We start from the raw sequence: 10,607 nt of genomic DNA, 5'->3' as shown, positions 1-10,607 counted from the left end.
TTTGAAGAAGCTGCTCTCCGCCTCTAAAAGCAGGAGTTCCTGCTCTTAAGCTCCAACTGAGGGGTTTGGAGACCAAACTCCAGTTAAGGGTCCAAACGCTCCCTCCTCCTCTAGGGCTTCCTTCCTGTTGGGATTTGCAGTATTTCAATAGGTTCAGAGGCCTGTGGCCCAAAGATGGCAATTTTACAGCTGCGCCCCTTTGCATTTACTGTCACCCCGGACGTAGGCCAGACCCCTCGAGCAGTCCACCTCACGTCGCTACCCCAGGTAGCACTGTCCTGCATCCGCTCTGGCCACGTTAGATCAGCGTCAGATGGAACCGATTCTCGCATTGTATGAACTTGGAAAAGCGACCCAACGCCAACTGTGACCTCTCGCACCCTGACCCAATCCGTGGCCACTTGCATTTTGAGAGACGATGCGCGGGTTGCCGCTTCCCCGAGCCCGCATCAGTCCACCTGGCCCAAGGGCGCGCCATGCGGGGCTCCCGGCATCTTCCCAACAGGCAGGACTGAGAGCCGCGGTGTTGGCGAAATGGCCCGGGAATGGGCTGGGGCGGGAGGAAGAAGGACCCCCGGGAGACCTCGGGAGGGCTCCCCGCAGAGATCCGCTCTTGGAAAGGTTCCGCGACCACGCGGCGAAGAGCACGTGAGCGGCTTGGCTTGGCTATAAAAACCCCCGCTCTGCTACGCGTGAGGAGCGAGCGGAGCGGTAGAGCGCGGCCACCTGCGCCATGAGAGGGCGGCGGTGACATTCCCTCCAAGACCCTCGAGACAGTCCCGCGTTTGGATGCTTCAGACCCTCGGGGTCCGGGCTCCGTGCGTGTATCTAACTTTGAGGCCAGATTCCCGGCACTTAAGGTAAAGACGCACAGACGCCAACACGCACGCCTTCCCGAAAATTCTCAGAGTTTTGACCTTTCGGAGAGGTAAAGGAGTGGCAGGACTCTCGGGCTAATTTTTTTTTCTGCCCTCTACAAAGGAGGCAGCCAAGAGTGCTCGGGATCGTCCTCAGAGAAGCCTGGGAAGCCCGAGGCCTCAGCTCCCGCAGCCCTTTAAGCCGTGGGTTATTCCTGCGCCCCGCGGGAGGCAGCTCCGGATAAACTCCAGTCGCCTTTCGTTGATAAAGTTTGCTCTGCTCTTCTCGCCCGCTCGGTCCCGCCTCCTTGGCGGCCCCCTCCTTCCGCGGCGGGCGCGGGCGGGGAGATGGCCGCGGACTTGGCGACAGGCGCGGGCGCTTCCCGGCGCTAAGAGGTGCCGCGCGCGTCGCCGCTGCCACGCTGACCTCCGGCTCCCACCGGCTGCTGCGCTGAGCCCCGGCAGAAGGCGAAGGCGGACGCCCAGAGGGACAAGAGGCGGCAGCGACAGGGACCCGAGGGTCCGTATGGCCGCTCCCGGTCGGCCGGTGGTGTGCGCCACGGAGCTCGCCAGTGGCGCTTCGGGCTCGGAGTGGCTCTGAGCCGCGCTGCCTGCGGGGATCGACCTCGCTGTTCCGCGAAGCCGCGGGCAGGAACCCTAGGAGCAGGAGGAGGTGGCAGCTATTCCTCCAAAGGGCGATGTGGCCAGCCGGTGCGGGCACCAAGCTGCCCTGTCCCCGGGACTCTGCGCTCCGGCGGGCGGCTTTCTCCGGGAACCTCACCGCCCTGCCTTCTCACCTCGTGCCCGCCGGCCGCAGCGTCCGGGTTTTCATCAGCGCCAACCCTGAAGGTGAGTCCCTGGATCGTGTTTGTCTGTTTGTCCTTCTGTCCGTCCGTGCGGCGGGAGCGGCAGACAGTGACCGCAGCACTGCCGGGTGCGTCGTGCGTCCCTCGCGCTCCCTTCCTCCAGCTAAAGCCGTGGCTGCCCTGAGTGCGTGGGAATTTCATTTGAATCACTTTTGTTCTGCCCTGGCTCATTTGCTCTGCCTGCTGACTTCTCCTAGGACACCCGTTCTCAGCCCCTGGTAACTCCCCCGGGTCGAGCTATGAAATGTCCCAGATGCTTCTGGAAGCTCTCACCTGCCGCCGCCTTTCCTTTTAGCGGTTTCTTCTCCGAGGTTATCGCAAACGCAAGTAGTAGTTCTTGCTTTACGTTGTGCGGCAGGTTCCTAAATGGAGGCTCCCTCCTTTGGTACTTGTTCCGTCCGAGGCGATGTGTTCCCTGAGACTCGCCTCTCAGCGGTACCCTTTGCCTTGAGGGACCAAGCAGAACCCTATGAACCGAAGGCCCGCGGACGTGGATAGGTAACGCGATGTGGGGTCCCGGGATAGGCTGGCGCTCAGCCTGGCACTGGTTTCGCGGTGCCCAGGATGAGTCCATCTCCACAGTTGGCGTCCCGGGCTTCATCTCCCCAGTCCAGAACCTGGCCTTCTCAATCGTGTTCCTGCTTAAGGCTGGGCACCTGGTCGGCACCAAGTGAAAACTTGTTGATTTATTGCATTCACAAATCACAGCGGCTTAGCGCTGGGTGGTTAATTCTGTGGTCATCATTGCTTTTAAGTTCTCAGTACTGGATGTTAACTTTCTTTACCAGTAAGTGAAGAAAAAGTAGGATGCATTTGACTTGAGCTGGATACAACTTCAGAAACTTGCTCTTTTCTGGAACTACAAATGTTTAGCTGTAAAATGAGTTTTTAGGAGACACAAATAGATGTTTGAGATCCGAGACTAACTTTTTCTGCACTCCAACAAGTCTGGGGACTGACAGCAAAGAGAAAAGAAAGTTGACACTCAAACAATCGCTGGATAGACTTATTTGAAAACCCAAGGCTCAGGTTACTTCTTAAAAGTATGCAGAGAGGACCAACAAAAATAACTTTCTAAAAAATTTATGTTTTAAAAGAAAAAAAGCATTAGTAGAAATTTCAGGTTAAGCTTGCATTATGCCAGGGGTGTTGGTGAATGATTCAGATTAGTAATCCACTAATTCTAACTAGTATTGGAAGGACTTTGTACATTTCAGGGAGGATACGACTGGACTTTTATCAGTTTAAACTCACTTTCACAGAATTTAGTAGTTAAAGAAGCCTTTAGAAAGCTACAGTACACTCTAAAAGTCCTCTTATTTCAAATGTCTTCCAGGATTTTTACTTAAATCTGTATAAAGAAAACCATGGAGATATGCAGCCTATTTAAGGACTTAAAATCTACAACTCAAATTTCTATTGTTGTTTTCAAAAATATTGCCAGAATATTTTTAATGTGTTTGAGAGAGTTGTTAGAAAATGTTTGGCCTTAAAATTTTCAATTCTCCTGAGCTTGAAAAAAAAAAAATCTCATGAGAAGTATTTAAATCTGCTGATGTAAAACTAGTTGAATTGCTGTTTTTCTTTAGATAAATTGTTTCTAAAATACAGTGAAAATTCTGTTAATGTCATCGATAGTTAATTTTTTTTTACATTTGTAATTTCTAGAATAAAAACCAATGATGAATTTAAATCGCCTGAGCTAAATATTGAATTGATATTCAAAATTGTCATTTTTCTGAAGCATGTCCACATGACTCTTTGAATTCTCTAGTTTTTTTAAATAAAAGCTTTAACATATATTAATCTTAAACAGCAAACTAGAGAGTTGCTGATTATGCCCTCTGGTCACTGTTTGAGCTGAGCAGCTTGCACATTAATCTTAAAAGACCAGAAACGTGAAGCTTACCTGAGAAGTTTCAATAGGGGCAGGACCTCAAATTTTATTCAAATTGGAGAGCTGAGGGTATGTTGAATAGAAAAAACAGAGATAGATATTTTAGGGCCTGAACATAAAGCCTTGTAATCTTGGTAAATGCTCTGTCAGAGGTAGCATTTTACTGTGAGACCTTTATGGATACAATTCAGGAAGCAAATGGTGTGTTTTGGTACAATCCAATATTAGATTCTTGGACAATACTCAAGAGCCTCTCCACTGTCAAATTAAGACGAAGAACATTATCTCATGCTTTCCCTTACAAGCGGAAATCCAATTTATGATCTAAATAAAAGCTGCTTTGTGTTGAACTCATAGCAGTATTTTTAAGAATCCGGCCAAGGACTCTTTTAATTGGTATTGCTTTATAAGGCTGTATGGATTTTCCCCATTAGTAATAAAGACAATACATATCTTTAGAATGGAAGAATTACTTTCCTATATATAAACTCACTCAATTTTTTTAAACTTTTTTTCTTTTACTTTTTAAATTTTTTTTCAATTACAGTTGACATTCAGTATTATTTTATATTAGTTTCAGGTAGACAGTATAGTGGTTAGACATTCATATAATTTATGAAGTGATCCCCCCAATAAGTCTAGTACACAGCAGGTACCATACATAGTTATTACAATATTATTGACTATATTCCCTATGCTGTACTTTATATCTCTGTGACTATTTTGTAACTAACAATTTGTATTTCTTGGTCCCTTTGCCATTTTCAGTTGCTCATTCAACATTTTAGATTTCTATCCTCAAAGTCTGTGAGATTAGCAGACCAGAGCACCAGATTGGTGTTCTCCCTATTATTGTACAGATGCGAAAACTGAGGCTGCACCAGGTCATGGTACTTGGCCCAAACTCATAGAGCATAATAAAACGAGGTAGAGTCTGCAGAGAATTCAAAACATCTCTCATGCTGCTTTTTGGCCCAGACTAGGTTCATGCCAGATTTCTGTGCTGAGAGTAGTGGTTTAGTGCTGTCCTTACTCTTGAAGCCTGACAGCCAGGAGAAGCTGAGTAGGAGAGAGGGAACATGGCTGCCCTGATCCACTTCACCTCCACCAAGAGGTAGCCTTAGGGGCATTCAAGGAAATTTCAGACTGTTCTGAACTCTAATGGACATATTTCTGTCCAAAAGCTTGTTTGCATCAGACCAGTCCTTACCAATGAACAAACTGGTGTGGGGGAGGCAATAGCATTGTCCCAGATTCTCTTATATGGGCAAGTCTTGGACTTCATCTGGTCCCACCTCCCATTCAATATAGAAATCCCATCTGTGGCATCTTTATTCATCTTTGGAAGTTTTCTAGTTATTTAGCCACTGTCTCTCTGCCAGAATGGCATTTTTACCTCTTTCGAACAATGATTCTAAAACATATAAAATCTGCCGTTGTGATTAGCCTGAATCGTCCATGAATATGCGGAGGAGAGGAACCTACACAATTCTCTATTATTAGAATTCAAGAGGGCCTGATAAATAATATTATTATTCCCTGCCCCAATTCTTAATAAATTTAATGTCAGGTAATGGCTATTTTAACAAAATATCATAGACTGAGTGACTTCAACAACAGACATTTATTTCTCACAGTTATGGAGGCTGGAAAGTCCAAGATCAAGGTGCTGACAGCTTTGGTTCCAGGTAAGGGCCCTATTCCTGATTGTCAGATGGTCATCTTCTCACTGTGTCCTCAGGTGGCAGAGAAAGAGTATGCACTCTGGTCTTTTTCTTTTTCTTCTAAAGATACTAATCGCATCGTGGGGACCCCAGCCTCATGATGACCTCATCTAAACATAATTATCTCTGAAAGGCCCCACCTCCAAATATCATCACATTAGAGATTAGGGCTTAAACATATGAATTTGGGGGACACATATTAAGTTCATAACTTTCTCCCCTTGGCTTCCTAAATTGATGTACTTCTCATGTACAAAATATATTCATTCCATCCCAATAGCTCCTAAAGTCTTGACTTGTTCCGCATCCACTCTAAAGTTTAAAGCCCAAAGTCTTATCTGAAGGTCATCTAAATAGATATGGCTAAGACTCCAGATGTGATTTATCCTGAGGCAAAATTCCTCACCAGCTGTAAACCTGTGAAACCAGATAAGGCATGTGCTTTCCAAAATACGGTGGTGGTATAGGCATGGGGTAGGCATTCTCATTCCAGAAGGGAGAGATTGGAAGGAAGGATAAAGGGGCCCAAGCAAGTTCAAAACCTAGAAAGGCAAATTCCATTAAATCTCAGATCTCTAGAATAATCCTCTTAGGTTTGATGCTCTGCCTCCTATACTCACTGGGGTGGCAGTCCCACTTCTGTAGCTCTGTAGGGAGGGAGTCACCCACCAAGGTTCCAGGGACACTGCCCTCCCATACCTTTGAAATGCTGATGATCTCTGAATCTTTTGGGGGATCATTCTTAAAGAATAACTCACATTCACAGCACAGTAGCACTATAGTCCAGTTCTATAGGATCTAAGAAGTCTGACAGCCATCCTTCGTTTCATCCTGTCTCTGTCTTCTTCAGTTCAAACTGGCCATGTTTCTGCTGGGGTAGTCTGTGGTTCATGCCTGTACTAATTTCTTTATTAAATGGTTGTTCAAACCACAATCTTAATGTTTTCTTCAGAACAAGCTTTCTCATTTTTTGCAATGTGGATAGGCCAAGAATTTTCTGAATCTTCAAATTCGGGTTCCTTTTCACTTAACAATTCCTTCCTCAATTCATCTTTCTCCTTAAGCAGTCAGGAAGAACCAAGCCATTTCTTTAATGCTTTCTTAGAAATACTCTCAGGTAAATACCCAGTTCTATTGCTCACAAATTCTACCTTCCAGAACACAGTTCAGCCAAGTTTCTGTTACTTTGTAATGACCGCCATTTCTCCACTGTCCAGTAACACATTCCTCACTTCTGTCTGAGACCTCACCAAAATGGCCTTTACCATCTATTTTCTGTTCATGATTATTTGTGTATTCTGTAAGAAGATCGAAGCTTTCACTGCAGCTTTCCTCTTTTCTGAGTCCTCGCCAGAATTGCCATTAATGGTCTTTTCATGTCAATCTTGGCTTTTGCTAGCATGCACCTCATGACCCTTCCAACCTCTATCCATTACCCAGTTCTAAAGTTATTTACACTTTTTTAGATATTTGTTACAGCAGAACCCCACTTCTCAGTACCAAAATCTGTCTTGCTCTCCTAGGATTGCAATGTCAAGTTACTTTAAACAACAGAAAATTATAGTCTCATGATTCTAGAGTCTAGAAGTCCAAAATCAAAGTGTCAGAAGAGCCATGCTTTTACTGAAGGCTCTAGGGAAAAAAAAAAATCTTTCCTTGCCTCTTCCTAGCTTCAGGGGGCTCCTGGCAATCTGTGTGTCCCATGGCTTATAGCTATATCATTCCAGTCACTGCCTCCATTATTGCAGGGAAGAAGGCTATGTCTCCCATGGTAGCGTGACAGAGAGCTCTTGTGTCTCTTCCTCTTCTTATAAGGGCACTAACCCCCTCATGGATCCCTTACCCTTTGGCCTCATCTAAACCTAATTACCTCCCAAAGATCTCACCCCAAAATACCACATTTGGGGTTAAGGCTTCAGTGTATGATTTTGGGGGACAAAAACATTCAGTCAGTAACAGGTAAAGTCTAAAGTAGAAAGAAAACCAAAATAATTGCCTTTATTGCTGATTTAAAACTGATGCAGACCCACACTCCCTTATCTGTGATTCATTGGGTTGGATCAGATTTTGGAATTCCAAATTGTTTAGCTTTGAAGGAAGTGTTGCTTATATTATTTATTATATGGAGTCTGGGTTAATACCCCATCATCAAGTATGAATATGTTTATGAGGAAATATTTACTCCACTCTCAGTCACTGTCGTACGATAGAATTTTCTACAGTGCTGGAAGGGTCTTTATCTGTGTTGTCCTACACAGTAGCACTAGTTACATGTAGCTATTGAGGTTTTGAATGTGGCTAGTGTGACTAAAAATTTGAATTTTTAATATTATTTCATTGTAATAGATATAGATTTACATAGGCACATGCCGCTACTGGCTATTGTATGGGACACAAAACTCTGAGTAATGAGGCCTGTAAGGAGCTCATGTCAATTTAGGTCAGGTTTTGCTGCCAATGAGTCACGTCTTTTTAGATTTTGCTGCCAGATGAACTAGGGAAAACTTTTTGTTTTCAATACTTTGCGGGTTTTGGAATTGCAGGAAAGGGCTGTGGACCTGTATTAGGGAATGTGGATTTTAACTCTAGACAAGTGGGTTTTCCAATACTGAACCTCAGAATTTCACAAACTTACCCTCTCAGTCACTATAAGCAATAGATGGGGCACAGACCTGCCCGCTCCCACCATGGAGTTGCAGAGAAGAATGACAGGTTTACTTACAAGAGAGAACAAAAGGGCTGGGCTCTTCATGCGCAGATTTTCCTTCCAAATGCATCCATCAAAGAGTAAGATACTTCTCTCCTGAGGAGTAAGTGATGGCCTTGTCTAGAGCTACTGTATGAGTGGATCTCCCTCCGTGTGTCAACAGACGTGTGGAGTGGAGGAAAAGGAACTCTAACACTATTTTTGTACATTTCCCCCCCACCCAGATTTATGCTGATCATCTCTGAGGGTTCTGCACTTTTGTCCAGAGTATCAGTGATCAGATGTTGGGTCAGTGCTGAAGTAGATTTTTTACTTTGCCTGGCTTTGTATCTTCCTTGACTCTCTACCCCAGTATCTTTGGATTTTTGTTAGAAAAGCTTGTTCTCCATTTTGACAGAAGACACAGTAAAGAGAGAAATATTTCCCCTACAGGTGCTGCAACCAGTGGCCGTTTACTTTGGCAAATGCTCCCAGACAAGGGATAGAAAGATGTGCGTGAAGAGATTCGTATGAAACCTACAAGTATTCTTCACCATATTTTTTCTTACCTTTCCTCTAATGTTAATTATTTCTAAGGCTCCCTATTTTTTCATTGTTTTAATGAGTAATCAGAAAAAAATGCAGTTGAGTACAGAAAAAAAATATATGTGTATGTATATACACACAGCTGTTTTGATACCCCCAGGGACATCTTTAAAAGATAAGAGTCTTAAAGGAGAATATCCTGAACTGCTATTTTTATAATAAATTCAATAGGATATCTGCCTGAGTTCTAAAATTATAGTAGTTGTGTCTTCAAGTCCTTCAGTAAAAATTATTCTGGCAGGAAGACAGTAGTAGATGCAAATACAGACTTGAGAGGCAGACCACCTGGGTTTGACTCCTCAGTCCACCATTTTATGCTGTGATTTCTAGAGCAAGTTGCTTAACTTCTCTGTTCTCAGTTTCCTAATCTGTAAAAGAGGACAACAATAGCATCAGCCTTGCAGGGTTATTGAATAAGCTAATCAATTATAAAGCACTTAGAACAGTGCTGGGCACATAGTATACATTAAATAAATGTTTGCTATTATTGTTATAATTATCTTTATCATTATTAGTTTCTTTATAATTAGTTTTATTATTAGCATCTGTGATCCAGACACTGTGCAGGTATAGGTATTCAAAGACGAATAAGGCATATCCTGCCCTCTAGGAATGCAGTCTTCAGAAGCCTATCAGTTAGAACTCAGTAGTAAAACAGAAACCATGCCAGATACTCCATGGAAATAGGTGCTCTGAAAAATTAATTTTAAGAGTCTGAGGAGTGACAGGCATCTAGGTGACACTGCCAAAGCCAAAACCCAGAGGGCAGGAAACTTCAGAAGCCACTGCTAGTATCACAACTGCCAGTAGATGCTGGATAGCTGGACTGTTTCTACAAACACACACATCTGCTGAAACCACATGTCAGCCGCCAAAACTGATGACTGAGGAATGTCCTCGGCATCCTTTCCCCTCCAGATACATCCCTTTGGCAGAACCAGAATTGCATTTGGACCCTGACAGAAAGTACAACTAGAAACTTCAGGCTTCCAGCCCCTACACTACGAGCGAAAGAATGAAAGAAGGTGGTAATGGATACTCAACAGCAAGAAACAGTATCTAGCCCAGAGGGAAGAGGGCATAGTCATTCATTCACTTATTCAACCAGTAAATAAATATGCATGAAGCACTCCATATGGAGTGCTGTTCTGATGCTTAGAACACAGCAACAAAACAGGCAGGTCTCTGCTCTCATGAGGTTTACACAAATAATGTAATGTATGTGATGGGCACTGTGCTAAAATACGAGCAGAGTCTTAAAGAGACACCAAAGAGGAGTCAGCCACCCTGGGGGCTCAGAGCGAGGGGTTGAGAAGGCTCCTCAGGGGAATGAATGAAGTCTGGGTGTAGAAATTGTCCTACTGTTAATCACGCATGAGGCAAAGTAAAGATGTGATCTCTACAGGTGATAGAGATTATCTTTATTATTCAATGAAGAATTATCTCTGAATAAGTGTGGAGTTGAAGTCTTGGGGTGATATTATCATTTGTCCTTTGAAGGTGGTTCATTTAGAATGACATTTAAAAGAAAGTATGACTGTGACCATATAGGCATACTATATACAAATAGATGGTGACTTCATGGTTTAATAAATCATTGACAGATCTTTTAAAGTTCTTGTTATGTCATAGCTGTGACCCCACTTACCATTTTAAAGGGTGTCTGCAAGTTTGTATTTTATTTCTGTTTCAGTTGTCTATTGCTGTATATCAACCCACCCTACAATTTAGTGACTTAAAACAGCAATTTATCATTATCATTTCTCACAAATGTCTGGGAATTTGGGCTAGGCTGGGCTTGCAGAAAAAGGGTGGTTCTTCTGTCCTACAAAGTGTTGGCTGGAGTTGCGCATTTGACTGCTGCATTCAGCCAAGGCTGAGTGGGTGAAGGAGGCTCATGTGTCTGGCTCCTCAGTGCTCCTCCACGAGGGCTCACTCTCTACAGCTTCTCTCTCATCATTCAGTATTTTA

General features: G+C 44.0%; 1 protein-coding gene across 1 annotated transcript in view; it reads left to right on the top strand.

Moving 5' to 3' along the window:
* The first annotated feature begins 1,555 nt into the window (after nt 1–1,555).
* Nucleotides 1,556–10,607, top strand: part of NWD2 (NACHT and WD repeat domain containing 2) — a 140,123-nt gene continuing 131,071 nt past the window's right edge. Inside the window, exon 1 of the mRNA XM_006918941.1 lies at nt 1,556–1,706. Coding sequence (XP_006919003.1) covers nt 1,556–1,706 — 151 coding nt within the window. The remainder of the gene's footprint in view (nt 1,707–10,607) is intronic.

The sequence above is a fragment of the Pteropus alecto genome, unplaced genomic scaffold (genome assembly GCF_000325575.1).
Source record: "Pteropus alecto unplaced genomic scaffold, ASM32557v1 scaffold5, whole genome shotgun sequence".
In the NCBI taxonomy this organism is placed as follows: Eukaryota; Metazoa; Chordata; class Mammalia; order Chiroptera; family Pteropodidae; genus Pteropus; species Pteropus alecto.
Note: the sequence above shows the minus strand (reverse complement) of the source record. Positions and strands in the feature narration are given on the sequence as shown.